This window comes from Physeter macrocephalus, chromosome 16 (assembly GCF_002837175.3).
Source record: "Physeter macrocephalus isolate SW-GA chromosome 16, ASM283717v5, whole genome shotgun sequence".
Lineage (NCBI taxonomy): Eukaryota > Metazoa > Chordata > Mammalia > Artiodactyla > Physeteridae > Physeter > Physeter macrocephalus.
The window spans coordinates 87,687,084-87,710,503 of record NC_041229.1 but is presented as its reverse complement, the minus strand read 5'-3'; the positions used below and the strand labels follow the sequence as shown (position 1 = coordinate 87,710,503).

General features: G+C 39.1%; 1 protein-coding gene across 1 annotated transcript in view; it reads right to left on the bottom strand.

Annotated features, from left to right (window-relative positions):
- The window catches only part of TRIM44 (tripartite motif containing 44), a 116,558-nt gene that overhangs the window by 42,213 nt on the left and 50,925 nt on the right, over positions 1 to 23,420 (bottom strand). Inside the window, exons 3-4 of the mRNA XM_028477363.2 lie at positions 22,455 to 22,694; positions 9,026 to 9,045 (exon numbers count right to left, since the gene is read on the bottom strand). Of these exons, the coding sequence (XP_028333164.1) occupies positions 9,026 to 9,045; positions 22,455 to 22,694 (260 nt within the window). The remainder of the gene's footprint in view (positions 1 to 9,025; positions 9,046 to 22,454; positions 22,695 to 23,420) is intronic.

Below are 23,420 nucleotides of genomic sequence, written 5' to 3'. Positions count from 1 at the left end.
CGTGGGATCCTCCCGGACCGGGGCACGAACCCGCGTCCCCTGCATCGGCAGGTGGGCTCTCAACCACTGCGCCACCAGGGAAGCCCTATTTTCTTTCTAATAGGCCACTCTCCCCTCATTCCATCCACAGAAGTAGAAACTCACAATGGGTAGGCCTTGTGGGTCCTGTTTTATCTCCAAGCGTGAATTCTTCCTGCAGAGTTTGGATAGTATTTCTGGATTGCTTCTGGCTGGGTAATGTCATTTAACTGGTCCACTGCATTTCTTTTTACAGCGTATGTAACTTCCTCTTTCTTTACTTGGTTCCTTAAAGAGTCTTGATTGGCTGGGGACTCGACCCTTCATTTTCATTTATCAAAAATTCCTAACCAGAGGGGATGAGTGCTGAATTCCAGGGGCATGCTGGGCTGGAGCATCTGTGCCTGGCCTTTTTATCTATGCAGCTGGCTGGTAATTGCTAAGTTTTCCCTTCTGAAACAATTATCCCCCCATTTCTCTCCCCACCTCCACCCCACCCCCAGTTAATTATCAGTTCTAGAATTAAACTGTTTGCCTCTCCTGCTGTTGTCATGACAACAGTTGGCCTGCACCTGCCACTGGGTGAACAGTGGCTCTTTCAGAAGAGGTGATGGCAGTTGCCCGCTCCACAAAAGCCAGGGAGCAAACTAATGTTTACCTGTCTGGGGAGAGAAGTTCCTATTCATTCCACCTTAGGCAATTTCCTGGCAAGTTCCACCTCAATTTCTGTCTCATACAAACTGCTTGCTGGCACTCAATAAAGAAAATGAAAAAAATTTTTCTGATAAAAATGCCAAATCCCTGTTGGCTTGTCACAATTCCATCCATTAACTTTACTTATTCCCAGCCAAGATGTTGGAAGATGTGAATCGTCCATCTCCTGAGAAAGGCAGGATAGTGTGGTGGTTGAAGGCACAGAATTTTAAGCCTGACAGATCTGGGTTCTAATCCTGGCTGACTTACTTTCTAATTGTGTGACCATGGCTTAGTCACTTAACTTCTTATAATATCAATTTCCTCATCTGTAAAAAGAAGATGAGAACAACTATATTTAACGGTTTTTTTAAGCTTTGAAATACTATACATAGGTCTAGCTCCTATTTTATGTTCGACACATAAGCAGGTATCACTATTAGAGCTGTTTAGCTGCTAATTCTGAACAACCCTGAAAGTCAGGGCAAAGGTGGCAGCTTGGTCAGTTTTAACTGGCTCTTGTCTGAGTGGCAATACCTGTGAGATGGGATAAAACTGCACACTGCCCCACAGCATCTGGACCAAGATGCATCTGGCAGCCAGGGACAGCTGAGAAATGCTTCTTTGCCTACCTTCCCTGTAATTTTGTCAGCCCCTCCCTCTCTGTACAGTTTTTCTCATGCTCAATCTCACTTTCCTTTAAATAGAATTGATAGAACCAGCGGGGAAGGAGACATGTACTCACCAAGGAAACAAAATGCTTTTCTGTTTTACAACCACATTACAACCTACAGGGAACAATTGGAAGTGGTGCTAAGGAGTGGGGGAATGAGGCACTTATGTAAGAAAGTGTTTTTCTTCCCTAAAACGTCTGCTTGTGGCTAAAGAAGTATTTTTTTTATGACCCTATAACCACTCATAGGTAGGTCCTAGGTCCAAACAGGACAGGCACGTGAATATTGGTCCTTGGCAAAGACCTCACCATTTAGGGTAGCCCAGTTTTATCACAGCCTTTGGACACCTTTCTCAATCTTCTGAAACTACCTTCTTGCAGTTCTAATTTTAAAGAAACCTGCACTCAATGACTCTAAACTTCATACCGTCTTGAAAAGAAAAAAGAAAAAACCTAAAAGAAAACAAAAAAACACACCCGCCTCTGCTCCCGGCATCTGGTACAGACACGTGCTGTGGGTTTCCGGGTAAAGAGGTGAATGCAGTTCAGTCACATGCAACTTACAAAAAAAGGAAGGCTCCTTGGAAGTTATCGGGGAAATGGAATTATTCACCTCTTGCCTACCTCTCACTGACAGAAAGTGAGAAGATGCTAGAGACCAACAGGTTTCTCCTAAAATGAAAAAGACACCACTAACAACATTTTGCTGTGGCTGCCACAGGTGAGGGAGGGCATAACCAACAACATCAAATTTAGTTATTCTTAAGACACAGACTGGAGTTTTTTGACTTCCTAAAATCTATTATGCTTAGTGCCAGTCCAAAATGGCTATGAAGATAAACCAGGAAGAAGAGAACTAGGCTCCAGCCAGACTCTTCAGCACCAGATCTAACTCAGGGACAAATGTGACATCAATTTAATTCTTTGACTAGTTGCTAAGAAACATCTGTAGCCTCAAATCTATTTGGAAAATGTTGGTGCTTTAGTATTCCTTATCTCCATCAATTTAGAAGGAACTGGGTATCTACTCTCCAAATTTGATTTTAAGTTAGAGGAAGGCTGGAGCTGTCAAAACAAGGTATAAATAAGATAAAAATCAAACAAACAATTTCCTTTTATAATTACTTTATCTCAGTTGCTTGTTTTTCCATATAAAAGAAGAAACCCAAAAGGAGAATACTTTTAATGCTTCATAAAATACTTGTCCTTTAAGTATAGTAAAATGTGCTACTTGATGGAGAAACTGAGGCACAGAGAAAGCAAACAATTTACACATAACTCATGAGATGTGACTACCGGAAGAGATCCATAAGATTCAAAAGTCCATCCATTTCTTCTATGAATAGGACCATGCTGTAGTCAAGCGGTAAAGCCTAACAGGAAACGGTACAAACCTTTTGGTGCCTCAAATGGCACACAAGACCCTGTACAAGGGAGACTCAGCCACCCTTGTCTCATCCCCTGCCAACAGTCCAGTCATGTAGCTCCTCACCACTCCCCATATGGCACATGCGTTTTCATTCCTCTGAGCCTTTAGAAATGCTGATCTCTGTGCTTGTATGGCCTTCCTACCCTTTCCATCTGCAAAACCCTACCCCTACAACCATCCTTCAAAGTCCAGCACAAATGCTATCTTTCTGATTCTCTATTCTGAGTTAGTTGTATCCTAATCTACATCCAACATATTTATTATAGAGAATCATTATACTGTAGTGGTTAAGAGCCCACATTCTCAAGTCAGACTACTTGAATTTGAATACTGGCTCTACCACTTTTAGCTGAGTGACCTCGTTAGTATATGTATAACCTCTCTGCAACTCAGTTTTCTCATTTGGCTGAGAAATGAAGATAATGTGTTAGGACTGTTGTAAGAAATAAAAAATGTTTAAAATACTTCGTGGTACACGGTTGGCAATCAATAAATGCTTCCTTATAGTAATTTATAATAATAATTATTATTATTATATTGCACTTAAATGTGAAATTAAAATTGTTTACTTAGTTCTCTCATTTGAACTAGACTTTGAGATCTTTAAAGGCAGGGACAAAGTCTTTTTCATCTTCATATCTCTGAGGCCTAGCATGGGGCCTGGCAACACAGTAGACAATTGAAAATGAAATGAAAAAATTCCTCTGCAATTTTTCTTGCTAAAGAGATTAGGAAACAGAGCTCCTAGAGGTGAATGTTATCCTGATAAGCTCTGAGGTCAAAGACATAAACAAGGTTAGCCTGTCAAGCATCATAACTACATATTGGATGGCAAACAAAGTTGATTAGCATAAAACCACACCATGAAAAGTGACATCCAGGTCTCTTCCCACTGGGCCTTTTTTCTTAGCATTATGAAGCCAGAAAAGGCAGGCAGATGTGTGTCAGAATACAGGCTGCTCCTAGCTGGCATTTCCACTGTGAGGCAGATGAAATAAACTAGAGGTACCTCAACAGAATTTTCCGGCTGTGAATGGATTCTCTGGTTATAGGCCAACAGGCATAAAATAAAGTTGTGACTCTCACAGGTAAATATCTGAAAATCAATTACTTTCAGAAGAAGGCTTGCTTTTATTATAAATAGGCAGTACAATGCATAGCATGGCTTCATCCTTCATCTGGGTGAGTAGAGGATAAATAATTCATATCAGCAGAGGAAAACAAAGTCAGCTCAGGCTCCATAAGAGGGAAATGTGACAGCTAAGAGACTCTCTGTACTGAAGACCAACTTAGATGTTGGAACCCCACTTCTGGATAATACACAGCCCTGACAGTTCCACTCCATGTCACAGGTATCAGAGACATTTTCTTTGGCTTCCAGCTAGGTCTTCTGAAATGGAGATAATGTAAAAACAAAACCAGAAATTTGCAATCGGAGGACAAAAGAAACCTAAGCATATCCACTGACTTAGTCCCCTCTTATCTCTACAAACTAAGTCATCAGGAAGAGAAATGTCATATCTAAGAACATACATATGATTGTTATTTTAGAGGGTGGAAAAAAGAGTACCTAGTATATAGCCCCAAGAAAATGTTTAAAGAAACAAAATTGAGAAATGTACAAAAAAAATCTACCAAATTACAGAACCTATAAGCAGATCCTTTTCATTTCATATTTAATATATGACTGTATTCCTCCACATAACTATATCCCAAAAAACTGGGTGCAGAGTGGGGGAAAGAAAGGCTAGTATTTACAGGGAAGTAAAAACAGACTACAAAGAAGCAAGAAAGTTAAATGACTTGCCCAAGGTCACACCGTCGGCCCCAGGTAAACCAAGGATAGAAGGTAGGTCTGCTGACTCTCCTTGAGCTCCTATTCCTTCAGAACTCACTGCCCATTTGATCAGAGAATCAGCATGGGTCAGATTCACACTGATCTCAGCAGGAGCTTTTTGCCTGAATAAGAGCCAGCTCTGAAGATGAAAAATGCTACCAAAATCTTAAGTATGGCTGTTACTGTTTAAAAGCCCTTTTCCTCTTAGTTAAAAAAAATTCACAGAAAATCTCAATCGCAAATCAAAATTTAAAACTGACCTTGCTCTTCTGTCCTCTGAACACAAGAGTTTAAGGGTCCTTCCCTCTCTGACTTCCTTCCCCTACACAACAGCTCTAAGGCAGCAGACCCCACTGCCGCCCCCTCCCCGTGAACGTACATTACTTCTCAGCAGGCTCCGGCAGGAGCACAGAAGGAGCCAATCTGTGAGGGCGCAAACACAACATCTCCCATAATAGCACAGAGACAGAAAATTGCTGCCAAAAGTGTAAACTGCTTTTTTTTTTTGCTTGGAAAAAAAGAATCACTCTGGGCTTCAAAGACACCCTCTTCAAAGGTGACTCTACAGTGTTAATATCCATGTTCCACATATTAGGGCTTTTGCTCCTCCATACGCTCTAAGAAACCTTGTCATCTGTATGACTGCATCATGGGTGTGAAGAGTAACTACTGGATGGAGGGGCAACAGGCAGCTAATTCTGCAGGGTCAAAGGAAGGCTTGGTTACCTGTTCTCCCGGGAGTCTAAAAGCACCCCTTTTGCTGCTGACCCTCAGGGGACACTCTGTGAGGATGAGATGAAGAAATATCCCCTTATAATGACAGAGGCTAAGGAGAGGAGAGGTAGCTTGCAGCAAACAGAGGCCACATCATTTCAATGTCAAAGCCAATAAGAACTCCTAGGTGAGAGGAACAAGACCAAAGTGATGCGCTGACAAGTGAGCGTGAATCCTCTTACCTTTCATTCAGGGTCACAGAGAGAAGTGTGCTGGCCTCTCAGAGACAGGTGGCTGAGGGCATGGGCTCTGAAGCCAGACTAGATTCAAGTCCTACCTCTGCTTCTACTAGCTGTGTGATCTAGGGCAAGTTAATCTTTCTGGGCATTCATTTCCTCATTTTACAAGTGGAATAATAACTGCATCATAAGCTTTACATGAGGGTTAAAAGAGAATATATGTAAAACACTGTACGTAGTAAAACTTAAACGGTAGCTTTGCTTATTATTGTTGTTAATTACAGGACAAATACACAATAAAATTCAGAACAAGGCACAGACATGACCAAAAGCACAAATACTTGGCCACCTCACGTCAAACAGCTTGGGAAGTCAAAACTGAAAAGAAAAAAGAAGGCAGGGAGACTCTAGCTGGTAGGATGGAGAAAAATATAGATCTATTATAGACAAATAATTTTCAAAAGGACAGGAATTTTCCTTTGTTCTGACCACCATGGAGAGCGGTTGGAATTCAATTCTCCCTGGACTTCTGTGCAGCCAGCAGGGAAGTGGCTGTGTGGAAAGAATACTAGCAAAGGAGACACAGGCATGAAAATCCAAGCAGACCTGGAACTCAGGGTCTCCAGATTCATTTCTCTTCCATCCCCTGTGCAGGCAGACCCACATTCCTTCTGTCTTCCTTACACATCAAACTCTCATTTAACACCGTCAGCAATACAAAAGCCTTTGGAACAAAACTCTGGCTTACTGAGACAGTAAAGTGTATATCATAAATGAGAGAAATTTCAGATCAAAGGCAATCTGCCTTGAAGTGTTAATTGGAATAAACTGAGCCAAATGGTAGTTCAGCACAAACTGAATGGGACCAACAGTATGAATTTAAAGGGTAAAAGGAAAATTTGACTCATCTTTCCTCTTTCTGCCAAATTGGAACATGATTTTTTTCAAGTGCTCATTTTACCAGTAAAATCCCAGTCCAAGAGAATCCCTACTGACATGCATGGCAGCCTGGCTCGAGGGAGACAGCTTGACATCTTGGTTGCTAGTAAAGAAACTCTATACTTCACCACAATCTTGTCAAAAATGACAAGAAGGAATCGGCAATTAAACTCTGAAGCCAGCATCTCACACTGAATAGTATCTTTGAAGGGAGTTAATCTCTTCATAAGGTCCCTGTATTCTTCTAACCAACATGACTCTGGCATGTAGCCATAAAGACAGGATGAACGTGTCCATCCTTATCAGGCTCTCCCAAGACAGAAATGCCACTTCTATCCTGTGGAGTCTGCACGCTACATCTGCTAAGGTGTTTTCTTTATACTGGTCTTGTCTGAACTCTCTTTCTGAGGAAGAAAAGGTCTAGGGCTCTGCTTGGTCTGGATTTTAAGGAGCTAGAGCTAGTTTTGAGAGAAGAGGCGGAGTGCCAAGGAGATAATTTAAAGAGTTTATCGAAACCAAAGGTCTGTATAAAATGGTGAGACCCTGGTCAATAGCTAGAGAAGATGTTGATATAAGCTCCCATCACTAGCCTAATCTAACTAGTCTCCCAGGCTCTGACCCACCTCCAATTCATTTTCCATTCTGCAGGCAGAGGAGACTTCCCAAATGCAAATCTACTCAGGTTAACCCACGTTTTAAATTATTTAATGCCCTCCCACACTCTGCGGGAGAGAGCTCAGATACCTGAAGGAGGCCTGTAAGGCCCTCAGTGATCTGGACTCTGCTTTCTTTCCTCCACTCTTCTCTTGTCTGGAGCTATTACACAAGTTGTTTCCTATCCCTAGAACAGCCCTATCTCTGCCTCTCCTTTGTCTGCCTTCTCATCCTTCAGACCTCCGTTTACACATAACCTTTTCTGGTGAGCCTCCCTTCCTACAGCAGCCTAAACTTCACTTAATCACAGTACTTCCCCCAAAGTAGAAGTGCTCAGTTATATGCTTGTCTCTCCTACTAGACTTAGGATCCACAAGGCAGGGACCATGTCTGTCTTAGTTTTCATTATATGCCCAGTATATAGCACAAGGCCTATACACTGGGTCATGAGAAAGGGAGGAAGGGAGGAAAGAAATGAACCACAGCATAAAGGGAGCCTGTTCCTGAGAATGGCTGGAGGATGGAATTTAAAGGGATTCCCTGAAGCTCTGCAGGTTTAAAGCGGGACGCCTGTAGCTTTAGCCACAGAGGACAAGGAACAAGATCTAGGCTGAGAACTACAGTTCTCAAGGGAAGGAAGCAGCAGGAGATGCAGATGTGGAATAACATTTGGCACTAAGAGAGAGGCTCAGGATGCGGGGAGGGAGAAAGGAAAAAGAAGAAACTGTATGTGTTGATTTGTAAATAAAACCAAAGAAGGGCCAAATCCTGGCTCCAGTAAGGTAACCTTGGACAACTCATTTAGCTTCTTTCAATGAGAAGCTTGAATTAGATAAGTGATTTTCAAACTGAGTTCTCGGGAACCTTAGGTTTCTGCAGCAGCCCCTCAGGGTCTATTGCAAGGAAGAGAGACCGTTTCACCAGTAGATGTGGCCCCAACTTTAACCAAACAAAAAAATGTTTTGCATACATTGGAGTTCTACTTAAAGCCCATTTGAATAAAAGGTGTTTCTACTAAAACTAAAGTTTGAATAGCTGTGGCCTGGATGAACGTTCTGATACCTCCCAGACTTAACAGTCCTGGATCCTACATGACGGAGGGGACCCAACTGGACACTGCATTTTACTTTGTACAAATGCCCCTTGATTGTGTTCACAGCATAGCTATAGCATTTCCTACAGCCTGTTCTCACTGCCTGAGCAGAAAGACAGCAACGGTAAGTAAACTGAAGTCCAGGTTCACTGCAAGCCCGAGGCAATGATAAAATGCACTTTTAAATTTCATGTGGTGAAACAGAAGAACAAAGAAACATATTTTTCCTAAACAAAGTTTTGTATACCTATGACCTCAGATTCACTGTATAGGAGGTGTCTTGAGTCAGACCCAAGGATGTTACAGGTCAGAAATAAAGAATATTGGAACCAGAGTCCATAAAAAAAAAAAAAAAAAAAAAAAAGCAATCCAATTCCAATCAAGAAAGAACAATGCAAAAGTTTATCTATTCAGTCCACCTGATACCTAATTACCATTCAAATATAGTACCTACTTGTCTCAACAAGGTATTCTGAATGTGCTATACAGAATAAAACAAAGTTACTGTCATTACATACTTTAAAGCCTATCTTTATCTGAAGGTTACAGACAGGAAATGGCATAGATGGGGAGGGAGATGGGAATCTTACAAAATAAGATCTTCAAAGCCCTGGCTTAAGATGGAGATCCTTTTTCTGTGCTGTTCCTTGGCTGGTCATATTTCATGGGGCATTAAAAGGCCACAAATGTCACTCTACTTCAATTCTGAGGACAAACAACAATAATGTGATCTTACCTGGGTCCTTCCTCGTCACCCTGAAAGAAAGAGAAAGAAAAAGCATAAGAAATCAGGATCAGTAGAGACTGATTTAGATTTCTCTCTTTTCCCTCTTCCCTCCCAGCCTGAAAGCAAGGCTTGTACATTTATTGTAACAGAGACAAGCCAGTAGACATCTAAGGGCTAAGACAAGGGCTAATATAACCCTATGTTCAAACCGCCCAGCAGAGATGAACTAATAATTTGCCCTTGTAAGCAGAGAAGTGAATGCATAGACCTAGGAGGCCTAAATAATAGCCTTGCCTTTTTATTTGTATGGCTGGCAGTATTTAGTTCTGAGCAAATTGACAGCCCAAAATAGCAGCAGGTCTTAAGCAAAAGCTGACCAGCTCCAAAAGCATCAAGCTGTTTCCATCAAAGACTCACCTCTGCCTTGTCCTAGCATTTTTTTTCTCCAAACATGAACGCAGAAAAACTCTAATGTAGAGCACACTATGGTGCAAAAGGCTCCGAACTGGGACTCAGGAAACTGGAATTCTACTCCAAGCTCCATTATTTATTAGCTATGTGCTCTTGGGCAAGCTGATTAATTAATTAATCTGGACCTTGGTCTTCTCCTTTGTAAAAGGACAGTTCTGGCATTTGATGATCCACACCATTCTTCAGCCAAACAATGACATTTTTCTTTTTCTCATTCACTCTTTACAAAAACAATGTGTGAGGGCAATTTTACCAGGTACTGTATTCTGTGAGCCTAACTTTATCAGTGATCACAGCAGATTTCTTTGAGCCTCTTTTTGTGACCAAACCAGATTTTTCAAATGACACTCAAGCCTTTTCCAAGGGACCTCACTCATCCTTTTGGTGACAGAGTATCTTTTACATCCTCCTCTTTAGTCATTCAGGATTGGTTTCAACAGACTGTATCTCCTACTTGGAGATAACTCCCCAAACAACTTATGTGATTGATGGATGGACTGATTGGATGATTCTATAGGTAAGGTATAAAGGAGAATGAGCTCTGGAGTCAGACACTGGATTCAAATCTTGACTCCATTATTGCTTGCTGTGTTACCCTGGTCAAATTATTTTGCCTCTCTTAACTACAATTTTCTAATTTGTAAAATAGGGGTAAAAACTGTCCCTATAACACAAGATGAGTATAAGGATTAAGTGAAATAATGTGTACAAATGTCAAGCACAGTGCCTAAGATACAGAATGCACTTAATAAAGGTTATTATCAATATCACTAACAATTCAGTATGATTCATTAAGAAGCTATTACATGCGGGTGCTGAGGGTAAAAGACAAAAAACCCATATAATGATCTATCCTTCTAGGAGCTCCCATTCCGGAGCAGGGGAAACAGATAGAAAATGAACTATGACTAAATGTCTTAAGGGTGCTACCAAAGACATAAACTGAATGCTTGGGAAGTGATAAACACTGCCTCTGTTGGAGAAGGGGGAGAAGGCGTCACAGGGAAGGTGACATATATACTGTCACTTGAGGGAAAAGCAGGATTTTCCCAGGCTGACAACAGAAGATAAATGGGAAGAGCACTGGACTAGCAAGAGCAAAGGCACAGCAGTTTAAAAAAATGTAGGTTTAAGAAATTTTGAGTTCTGTGAAACTAGAGTATGGGGATGTATACGTGTGTGTCTTGGGCAGGGGATGTGGAGGTGGCAGCGGTATGGGGCTGAGGGGCTGGGAATGCAACAGAGGTAAAGGGAGATTGCCAGGGCACAGGCCTATAAAGGACACTGGCAGCCAAGAAGGTGATTTGTAACAGGTTATATTCAGTACACCGGAGGTTGGATAAAAAAGGCATTTTTAGCAGACTGTTAAGAATTTGCAGTATTGGTAAGGGCGCTAATCATCTAATGAAAGAGAAGTGGGGCAAGTGGTGGAAGGAGAGTATAGGGGTGGTGGAAACCTCTGCAGTTTACTTGACTGGCATGTCTTATGGGAACTATAATCTAGTGAGAAAAATTCATATAATTTAAATTTAATATGAGTTACATTAACTATCAATGACATAATTAAACCTCAACACAATTTTTAAATTATCTTTGGATTTTAAAACATAATTATCTAGGAGAACTGTATGGAAAAAAGTATCCGAACCTTCTTCCATGATTTAGAGCAAGTCCTCACAATCACATATCTTGGTACAATGGTTAAGAGACAGGCTTTCTGAGTTAGAGAAACATGGCTTCAAATTCTGGTTCGTCAATTCCAACAGTGAAGCTTTTGGCATTTTACTTAACTTTCCCAAGGTTCAGTTTCCTCATCTACACGTGGAAATCCTAATTCTTACCTCACAGGGTGGCTATATGGATTAAAATAAGTGAGAAAATATGTATAAAACATTAAGCAAGTATCTAGCGTAAGTGTTCAACAAATGGTGGTCATTACTCTACTTCCCTGAAATGTTAATTAATAACACTTCTAGGGAGAGTGGGGAAAAACAGAGAAGATGGAACACAAGACTGCTTTACAATCATCCATTTCTGCTGCTTATAGGTAAGTGGTTATTTTCAAAAACAATAATCACTATTACAAAGCATGGGGAAAACCAGGGTGAGAGTTTCACTTATGAAGAAATGAATAAATGCATGAAAGAATATACACACATATAATTATAAGGCAATTTTGAACAGGTCAGCAGACATTCAGAGGCTTGCTAATCTTGCTAGTAAAAGGTATGCCCATACTCTCCTCACTACCTGAAATGCACAGCCCTATTCTGCGATCCTAGTTAATTCCCATCCATCCTTTTTTTTTTGCGGTGCGTGGGCCTCTCACTGTTGTGGCCTCTCCCGTTGCGGAGCACAGGCTCCGGACGTGCAGGCCCAGCGGCCATGGCTCACGGGCCCAGCCGCTCCGCGGCATGTGGGATCTTCCCGGGCCGGGGCACGGCCCCGTGTCCCCTGCATCGGCAGGTGGACTCTCAACCACTGCGCCACCAGGGAAGCCCCATCCATCCTTTAAGGTTAAGCCTCACTCGGAAAATTTTCCTGACAGATTGAGTGGAGCAACCCTACTCTGTCCTCCACAACTGTATAGGTCACATTTCTGGGCTAGTTCTTAAAGCAGAAAACTGACAATGACAGCACCATACAATGTCTCCCTCTTTGGATTTCAGTTCCTTGAGAATAGAAACTGTATACTGTTCATCTCTCTATTCTCTACACCTAGCACAGCACAAGGCATACAGTAAATAATTATTCAAGAGAGGAAAGAAGAGAGGGCAAGACATAAATAGGATTTAAGATTAATTTCTACCCCCATTACGAGTAACTTCTGATTTCAGAGAGTATTAGAACTGAAAGTCTCTTAAACAACAACTTCCATTTCAGTGACTTGTTAGATTAAGCAATGCTCCCGAATCCCTCTGTAAAATACCCTGAGTCCTCTTGGCTGTTAGGTTACACTCTATCTAGTACAACCTTCCATTTCTACTTCCACCAATGAAAATGTATGTTCACCAAGAATCAAACAAGTTTGCTCCTAAGCCTGCTTATATCAATTGAACTTGTAATTATGATGACATGTTTTACTAAATAACAAAAAATGAGTGCAAGAGATAACTGTTGCTCCATGAGTTGTTGCTTCCATGAAAATTAAGTTGAATGCTTCCAAAGCAGTCAATAAAGATGAGTTACTTAACAACTGCTGTCAACTTTGATGTAGGTGAGACACATGCAAAATATTAGAAAAAATAAAGTATAAAAGTCTAACACCTCACACTGGTCAGAATGGCCATCATTAAAAAGTCTACAAATAATAAATGCTGAAGAGGGTGTGGAGAAAAGGGAATCCTCCTACATTGTTGGTGGGGATATAAATTGGTGCAGCCACTATGGAGAACAGTATGGAGGGTCCCTAAAAAACTAAAAATAGAGTTACTATATGATCCAACAAACCCACTCCTGGGCATACATCCAGAAAAGATGAAAATATTAATTCGAAAAGATACATGCACTCCAATGTTCACAGCAACACTATTTACAATAGCCAAGACATGGAAGCAACCTAAGTGTCCATCAACAGATAAATGGATAAAGAAGATGTGGCATATATATACATATACACACACACATACACACACACACACACACACAATGGAATATCACTCAGCCATAAAAAGAATGAAATAATGCCATTTGCAGCAACATGGATGGACTTAGAGATTATCATACTAAGTGAAGTAAGTCAGACAGAGAAAGCCAAATATCATATGATATCATTTATATGTGGAACCTAAAAAAAATGATACAAATGAACTTATTTACAAAACAGAAACGAACTCACAGACATAGAAAACAAACTTATGGTTACTAAAGGGGAAAGGGGTGGGGAGGGATAAATTAGGAGTTTGGGATTAACAGATATACACTACTATATATAAAATAAACAAGGACTGACTGTAGAGCTCAGGGAACTATATTCAATACCTTGTAATAACCTGTAACAGAAAAGAATCTGAAAAAGAATATAACTGAATCACTTTGCTATACATCTGAAACTACCACAACATTGTAAATCAACTATACTTCAAATTTTAAAATGGCATTTAAAAAGACTAGGATTCTACACTCCACTTTCTTCAAATGTTATCCTCCTCACTTATAAAGAGACTGAAATTGGACCTTACAAACGATAGAGCATGGGTATGGTTAATGCCAGAAATATGACACTCCACTCCTAACAGCAAACCCATATTCTCAAAGAAAAGACCCTAACTTGGAATCAAAGAAATATACAGATCTTTATTTCAAGTTTAAAATAAATGTTTAGGGTATTCATGTACCATTTTTAATGGTTTACTCATTTAAACTAACTTTTTCTAAGATTATCTCACTGCAGCTCTGTACTCTTCTCTCAAAACTAGACAAAAGATGGAAATTCTCACGACATGCAAGCAAAAATAAAGACACATTTTTTAAATACTTGACTTTGGCAAAGAGTTTTATAAAAGATATAACTAAATTCAGGCAAAAAATGAGAGATTTTAAAAACTGGTGATAAAAATACACACTGATATAATTGTTCTATGGACAGTTTATAAACACACACAAGCCTAAAAAATGTACATACCTTTGACTCAATAATTACTTATTATTTATAAACTAAAACATTTACTACAATGTTATAAATGACAATAAGAAGTTGGAAATAACTTAAAATGAGGTAAAAGTCAAATTTGTATCACTGGTTCAGGGTTCAAACATGTTTATGAAGAATTTCTAATAATATGAAGAAAACTGAAAATATGACATTGAGAAAAAAATGGCATGAGAGGATGAAGGTGTTAACTAACTTTACTGGGGTAATCATTTTGCAATATATACATGTATCAAATCATCACATTGTACACCTTAAACTTACATATGTTATATGTCAACAATATCTCAATAAAGCTGGGGAAACACACACACACACACACACACACACACAAAATAAAAAAACAGAATAAATATAACACCCAATGATAACTATCAAGTTAGTGTGTTGTATTTATTTTCTGCTGTGTCTAAGAGTTTTAAACGTTTTATAATGATTAAAAAAGAAATAACTTTAGTTATTTGAAGAGGGGAAAGACCACATCTTATTGAAGAGAAGAAAGACCAAAGGACATAGAACTGGTATTGAAACTCTTCCCCTACCCTATATTCTATAAGATGACCAAAAAAGATTTATTTAAAACACATTTAGGGCTTCCCTGGTGGCTCAGTGGTTGAGAGTTCGCCTGCCGATGCAGGGGTCACGGGTTCGTGCCCCGGTCCGGAAAGATCCCACATGCCGCGGAATGGCTAGGCCCGTGAGCCATGGCCGCTGAGCCTGCGCGTCCGGAGCCTGTGCTCTGCAAGGGAGAGGCCATGACAGTGAGAGGCCCTCGTACCGCAAAAAAAACAAACAAACCACATTTAAAAAAAATGTATCACCAGGAAACCTTGTAACCTTTGGACTCCTTCAACCAGAAACTCTGTGATTCTACTTGACCCAATCAAATTCATCTATCCTGAAGGTTTCTTAAAACAGATACATTGTGTTAATGTTCTGGTTTTAGAATAATCTTCATGAATCAAAAGCAAATAGCACTCTGGCAGGTGGGATATCTAGACGCATTGTTTTTATCAGCTTTATTGAGGTATAATACCATAAAATTACCTGTTTTAAGTGTATATAAATAACTTTAAGTAAATTTAGAGTTATGCAACTATTATTACAAACGTGCTTAAAAACTATATGTATATACACATACACACACACAAACACACAGATATGAAATTATCTTTTTTTTCCTTCTTAATTTCTCCAAAAGCATATGGCTTTAAGCTAAAATTATAACTGTCTTGCAGTGTTTATAACATATGTAGATTATATACATGTGACAACTATAATAAAGAATATGGAAAGAGGGTCAGTTGGTCTATACAGTTTCAAGCTATCTACATTTTATGTGAAGTGGTTCAATATTAATTTTAAGTAGACTGAAAATTTAAGGATATATATTATAATCCTTATGGAAACCACTAAAAAATAACGCAAAGTAACAGAGCTAAAAGGCCAATGGATATATAACAATGGAATTCAAATAAATGTTTCAAAAATCCAATAGAAAGCAGGAAAAGACAATGAGAGGAACAAAAACAGAAGAACAAACAGAAAACAAATTGTAAAATGGTAGACCTAAATTTAACCGTATTTAGAATAACATTAAATGTTAATGGACATTACACTTGAATTAAAAGGCAGAGATTATCAGAATGGATAAATGACTAAGACCCAGCTATATGCTGTCTGTGAGAGACATAATTTAACAATACAGACAGACTGAAAGCAAATGGATGGAAAGAGATAAACCACAAAAAGAGTAGATTGGCTCTACTAACATTAGATAAAACAGTTATCAAGACAAAGAGTATTATCAGAGAAAAAGGGAATGTTCATAATGATTAAAGGGTTGGTTCATCAGGAAGATGTAACAATCATAAATATGTATTTGCTTAATGATAGAGCTTCAAAATATCTAAAGAAAAGTTGACAGAATTAAAGAAAGGAATAGATAATCCCTAATCATACTTGGAAATTAAACATCCCTCTCTCAGCAGTTGATAGAACTAGACATAAAAATCAGTAAAAACATACATCATCTGAACACCTAATTGATATTTAATAGAACACTACCTCAAACTACAGAATACATATTCTTTTCAGGTGCACATATGCATTCACCAAGACCATATGTTGGGCCATAAAGCAAGTCTCAGTTAAGTGTTAGAAGTCGGAAATCATTCAGAATAGGTTCTCTGATCACAATGGAACTAAATTAGAAATGAATAACAATAAGACAATGTAGGAAAATCCCTAATATTTAGAAACTAAACAATATACTCCTAAATAATCAATGAGCAAAAAGAAGAAATCACATGGTAAATGAAAAAATATTTCAAATTGAATGATAATGAAAACAGAATATAACCAAAGTTGTATGATTCAACTACAGCAGTGATTAGAGGGAAATGGACTGCTCTAAAAGTTTACATAAAAGAAGAAAGCAGTAAAATCCGTTACCTATGAAGCTAGATAAAAAAACAAGGTAGGGCTTCCCTCGTGGCGCAGTGGTTAAGAATCCGCCTGCCAATGCAGGGGACATGGGTTCAAGCCCTGCTCCAGGAAGATCCCACATGCCATGGAGCAACCAAGCCTGGACGCCACAACTACTGAGCCCACGAGCCACAACTATTGAGCCCAAGTGCCACAACTACTGAAGCCTGCATGCCTAGAGCCCATGCTCTGCAACAAGAGAGGCCACCCAATGAGAAGCCCAAACACCGCAATGAAGAGTAGCCCCCACTTACCGCAACTACAGAAAAGCCTACGCGCAGCAACAAAGACCCAACACAGCCCCCCAACAAAAAAAAAAGTACAGATGATATCAAGTTAATTCTTAAAAAAAAAAAACAACCAAAAAAACAAGGTAAACTCAAAATAAGTTAAAAAAAAAGCAGATGTAAACAAAATAGAAAACAAAGAGTAAAATTAACAAATCCAAAAGTTAATTCTTTAAAAACACCAGTAAAATAAAATACAAGTTAGACTGATCAAGGAGAAAGGGGGAAGATCACAAATTACCAGTAACAGAAATGAAAGATGGTTATAGACACATCAGAGGCTACAGACAGTTAAAAAATGATAAGAAAATACTATAAACAACTTTATACTAGAAACTAAAACAACTTAGATGAAAATGACAAATTCCTTGAAAATTACAGCTAATACAAATTTTGAAAATTTTAAATCAATCTAAGATGAAAAAATTTGACTAGTTCTATATTAAATAAACTGAATTGGTTATCAAAAACCTTCACATAAACTCCAGCACAGACTGTTTTGCTGGTAAATTCTATCAAATATTTAAGGAAGAAATAACACCAATCTTACATAAACTCTTACAGAAAACAGATGAGGAGGAAATACTTCTCAGCTTGTTTTCTGAGGCCAGCACAATCCTAATACCTGACAATCCTAAAGCCTGACAGTTACATTATAAAAATACAAATTTACAGATGAATATCCCTCTTTGAACACAGACATAAAAATCTCTAACAAGATATTAATGAATTGAACCCAGATAATACATTAATGATCAAGTGGGAGTTTATCTCAGGAATGAAATGTTGATTTAATATTGTAAAATTAACCAGTGTAATCAACCATCACAACAGAATAATGGAGAAAACCCACTTAATCATTTCAATGGCTACAGAAGAAAACCTTACATATACCACGTTCATCTGAATTATTGTTCCCCATATCTAATGTGTCATTCCTCTCTGGCTACTCTGTTTTCAAGATTTTTTATTTGTCCTTAGTTTTTGGAAGTTTGACTTTGATGTGTCTGGGTATGGATTTCTTAGATTTATCTCACTTGGGTTCATTCAGCTTCTTAAATCTCTAGGTTTATGTTTTTCAACCAAATTTTAGGAGTTTTGAGCCATTATTTCTTGAATTGTTTTTAGCCCTATATTCCTTTTCCTCCCCTTACTGAACAAGTGACATGTATGTTACATCTTTCTTTATTGTCCCATAGGTGTCTGAGACTCAATTCAATTATTTTTCAATCTTTTTTCTTGGTTGTTCAGATTGGATGTCTATTGATATGTCTTCAAATTCACTGATTCTTTCCTCTGTCATTTCCAATTTGCCATTGAGTCAGTCCAGTAAAGTTTTTACGTCAGTCACTGTATTTTGCAGTTCTAAAATTTCATCTGGTCTTTCTTTATATCTTCTCTTTGCTGATTTTTTTTTATTTTTCATTTGTTTCCAGAGTTTGTTATTGCTTATTGAGACGTTTTTATAACAGTGACTTTAAAATCCTTGTCTGATAATTCCAAATACTATGTCACCCTATGTAGGTGTTGGCATCCACTGCTTTCTCATTAGTTGAGATTTCATTGGTTCTTGGTTTGATGAGTAACTATGGACTGTATCCTGGACATTATAAGACCTGGTTCCTGTTTAAATCTTCTATTCTAGCAGGTTGTCAATCTATTTAGGTCAGAACACATGTCCTAGACCACTTTTGTGGCTTATGGTTCAAATGTCAATTGAGTTTATAAAGCTTCTGCAGTGCCATTCTGGTCGCCTCCCTCAGGTGACAGTGCTCCAATGGAGACTCTATAGTCTCCACTGGTGTTAGCTCAGGAGGAGGAAGAGCACAAACTCATCACTACACAGTAAAAGGGGATGGTATGAATCCACCCACTGACTCAGCTGGGGAAGGGCTTTGCCTAGTTAATGCAGGGGTGAAAGGGAGGAGTTAAAGCTCCATCCACAGTCCCCATAGGGGAGGGCTGTTATTCCCTCCCTATTACTGTGGGGGAGGGGTATAAGTCAGAGTCCCACCTTCAGGCTCCATGGGAGGTGGGCACCATTCACTTCTGAGAGGGGCAGGTAGAAGTTTGACTTTTACCTAAAGGCTCCATGGAGAAAAAAGTGACACCTCATTGCTATAGGCGAGGGTATAAAATAGTCTCCACTACTGTGGTGCCAATTGGAGCTGGGAAGGGATTCACTGCCAGAATATGCAGGAATTATTAAAAGGTTTCTCTTCAGCTGAACCACCCTTTTCCCAGTCCTTTGGCTAGAGAGCAGGTTTTTCTTGGAGATGTTCCTTTTTGCCTATGCTCATTAGCATTTCCAGTTTGCAGAGCACCCAGGCCAGGATATACAGGAAGCAAGAACCGCCCCCCCACCAGGGTACTCATTGCTGTGTGGCTCCTCATATCCCAAGGTCCCTGGTCAGTCTGCCATCTTTCCTCCACTTTTGAGAGTCTTCTGGTAGGTGACTTAGTATTTTGTCCAGAAATTTTTACTGTGATTAATGGAAAGAGTAAAATGAAATGCATTTACTCCATCTTGTTCAGAACCAGAAGATGCAATTTGTTTTCAAATGCAAAGATAAGATGCATTTAGGAGTAGAAGGCTGGAAAGATGGCTATATATATAAAATGAATCAGTATAGTAAATTGTTAATGGCAGAATCTTGGTGCAAGTATATGGGTGTAATCTGTAAAAAATCCTTTCAACTTTGCTGTACATTTGAAAGTTTTCACAATAAAATCTTGGGGGGGATCTTTTGATTGAATTAAAAATTCAGGTAATTTAAAAAAATCTATACCATGCAAAGAGAAGAAAAGAACTCTGTTGAGTGAAAGAGAGGTACTGGAAATTTGCTCTGATCAATAAGTTACCAGATTAGCTGGAACGAGAGGCTATTAGATAATAACAGCTCTGTGTAAAAGCTCTAGCCGGATGTATGCTACTTCTCATTGTTAATAGCTTATTTTGTCCATTGCCTGGTACTTAGGCCTTGTCATCTTTATATCCCTGAGAGTAATTCCATCAGAGTTAACAAGGATAGTGCAGTTGAGTCACTGAAGTACTTAAAGGACAGTTAATGTTGGGGAGGGACTAAATCCATTATTTGAAATGAAAATAAAAGAGAGGGAGATGTCTTTAAAAATGAAATCTTTATTTTTGAAGAAACAACCTAATCAACACACAGAATAAGTGTGGAAGGTCCAATCTGAGGGGAATTGGGGACAGAGTTATGCCAATGATCCCTTGAGTTAAGGTTGAACTTTTTAAGACACAAAATCTACTCCAATATTAAATAAACATTTTTAAATTAATTAATTAATTTTTTAAAAAGACACAAAGTGACCACCTCCACAGAGTAAAAGGTCTTAGCAATGCAAGGCTGTCGAGGGCACTGATTATCCTTAGTCTTCCCACAGATATAAACGGGATGTTTGGTATACAGCATATAGTAGGGAAAAAGCACAGGCATGGGAACAGGATGGACTGAATCCTGTCTCTCTTTTCTGCTAACTAAATGCCACTGAGTCAACGACTACAGTTCTCGGCATCTCAATAGCCCATCTGTAAAATGGAGACAATGAATACTGAAATAAGGATTAAATGAAATGATAAATATAACATGCTCTCTTGCCTATCTAGAAACTTATTTAGGCACACAATTTGTTAATTCTGAGGAGGATGAAATGAAAAGAACAAGAGCTATTCTATTCCTTTCACACAGCGATGAAAATTAATCAAGAACCCTGGATGAGTGAAGCAGATAACTGTCCAATGGTCTCTTACATTTCCTGTCAGGACAGCACAGATAGTACCTGCCTCCTGGATCGTACCGTGGCTCTTCTGCTGGCTGGTTTATTCTGTGGCTAGGCTTTCCTGGGCCAAGGCAAAACTGTTAGTTAAGGCTGAGCTCACTGAGTCAGCAGCTGTCCTAGAAACTTCACAGGACTCTCCTACGTTTTCTTCTAGAAGGGCCTACCCTAAACCTATCTGGCATAAGCTTGACCAGAATTTTCAACATAATGGTATGAAACCTCATAAACAATAGCTTCTCCCCAGTGCCTGAAATGTAAGTTTTATATTTTTAAAAAATGGCCACCTTAAATTTTTTTTTTTTTTTAGAAATATTCTAAATGCCTGACTATGTTGTTTGGTAAAATATCTAACATTCTTTTACTCCTATTACAAAATAACAGTGAATGCAGTGACTAAAACAGTAATTCAACATTTATCTTGTGTCTTTCATTCATACTTTTTTTGATCCTCACAATGCTCTAGCCCACATGCCTCTCTTAATCTAACAGTCATGCTCCCAATTTATGCCGTTAGCTCCATATAAAAGCCAGCCTGAGGCACCTTTTTACTATTCACAGAATCAGTCCAAAATCTTTTACTTTGGCCTGCTTTATGCTCCACTTCCTGACTTACTCTCATTCAGCCCACATTTACAGGCTCATTTCACAACTTGGGATCTGCCAATTGCCCTCTTCTCCGGCTGTGATTTCTGGCTTCCCTCATAAACTGTGAATAGTATTTGCCCCATTGACTATACTCCTTTAAGTCATGGTGTACACATATTCTGCTAGGCCTAGTTGCTGAGCACAGGCCCTAGCAGCCAATACTTCCAAACCGGTTTACACACCAATCTAAACACTTATACCCTATCTAAGCTTTCAATCTATTCATGTTTAGGGACCAAACGGGGGAATTTCCAGAATTAACAAACATGGCAGTCAGTTTCTGCCTATTTCTTGTGCTAATTATTACAGGCATTCTCCTTTACCTCTGCCTTTGGCTCAGCTGATTCATTAGAGGTATCAAGTTGTTCCTTGGCTTGGGCCATCTGAGTCATCAATCTATCCATATGGGACTGGATGTCTGCCAGTATCTCAGTCACATGAGCTGTGGCCATTGCTTCCTGGATGTCTACTAAATGAAGGGCCTTCTGCTCCTCATCAGCAATCACTTTTTGAACTTTCTTAAATTCCTGCTGTATAAACACCTTCATCTGGTCCCGGGTTACCTGTAGAAAAGACAATTAAGAATAAGTTGGACACACAAAGAAATGGAAGAGTAGAGCTATTATTGTAAGTGCTAGGCAGCCCTGGCCAAAACACAAACGAACCATGGGTCCTAAGTGATCCTGAAGTTTTGGGAATATCCTCTGAACAATGTTCGTTGATGTATTTCCTGCTAATCTTCCTTGCCTTTTTCATTCTTTAGGAAGTAATTCCTTATCTTTCCTTTTTACTTCTTCCTTTGTTTATTTATTTTTTTAACTTTTGAATTTTATTTTATTTTTTTATACAGCAGGTTCTTATTAGTCATCAGTTTTATCCACATCAGTGTATACATGTAAATCCCAATCTCCCAATTCATCACACCACCACCACCACCCCCCCATGGCTTTTCCCCCTTGGTGTCCATAAGTTTGTTCTCTACATCTGTGTCTCTATTTCTGCCCTGCAAACCAGTTCATCTGTACCATTTTTCTAGATGGCAGTCAGTTTCTGCCTATTTCTTGTGCTAATTATTACAGGCATTCTCCTTTACCTCTGCCTTTGGCTCAGCTGATTCATTAGAGGTATCAAGTTGTTCCTTGGCTTGGGCCATCTGAGTCATCAATCTATCCATATGGGACTGGATGTCTGCCAGTATCTCAGTCACATGAGCTGTGGCCATTGCTTCCTGGATGTCTACTAAATGAAGGGCCTTCTGCTCCTCATCAGCAATCACTTTTTGAACTTTCTTAAATTCCTGCTGTATAAACACCTTCATCTGGTCCCGGGTTACCTGTAGAAAAGACAATTAAGAATAAGTTGGACACACAAAGAAATGGAAGAGTAGAGCTATTATTGTAAGTGCTAGGCAGCCCTGGCCAAAACACAAACAAACCATGGGTCCTAAGTGATCCTGAAGTTTTGGGAATATCCTCTGAACAATGTTCGTTGATGTATTTCCTGCTAATCTTCCTTGCCTTTTTCATTCTTTAGGAAGTAATTCCTTATCTTTCCTTTTTACTTCTTCCTTTGTTTATTTATTTTTTTAACTTTTGAATTTTATTTTATTTTTTTATACAGCAGGTTCTTATTAGTCATCAGTTTTATCCACATCAGTGTATACATGTAAATCCCAATCTCCCAATTCATCACACCACCACCACCACCCCCCCATGGCTTTTCCCCCTTGGTGTCCATAAGTTTGTTCTCTACATCTGTGTCTCTATTTCTGCCCTGCAAACCAGTTCATCTGTACCATTTTTCTAGGTTCCACATATATGCGTTAATACATGATATTTGTTTTTCTCTTTCTGACTTACTTCACTCTGTATGACAGTCTCTAGATCCATGCACGTCTCAACAAATGACCCAATTTCGTTCCTTTTTATGGCTGAGTAATATTCCACTGTATATATGTACCACATCTTCTTTTTTTTTTTTTGTGGTATGCGGGCCTCCCTCTGCTGTGGCCTCTCCCGTTGCGGAGCACCGGCTCCGGCCGCGCAGGCTCAGCAGCCCA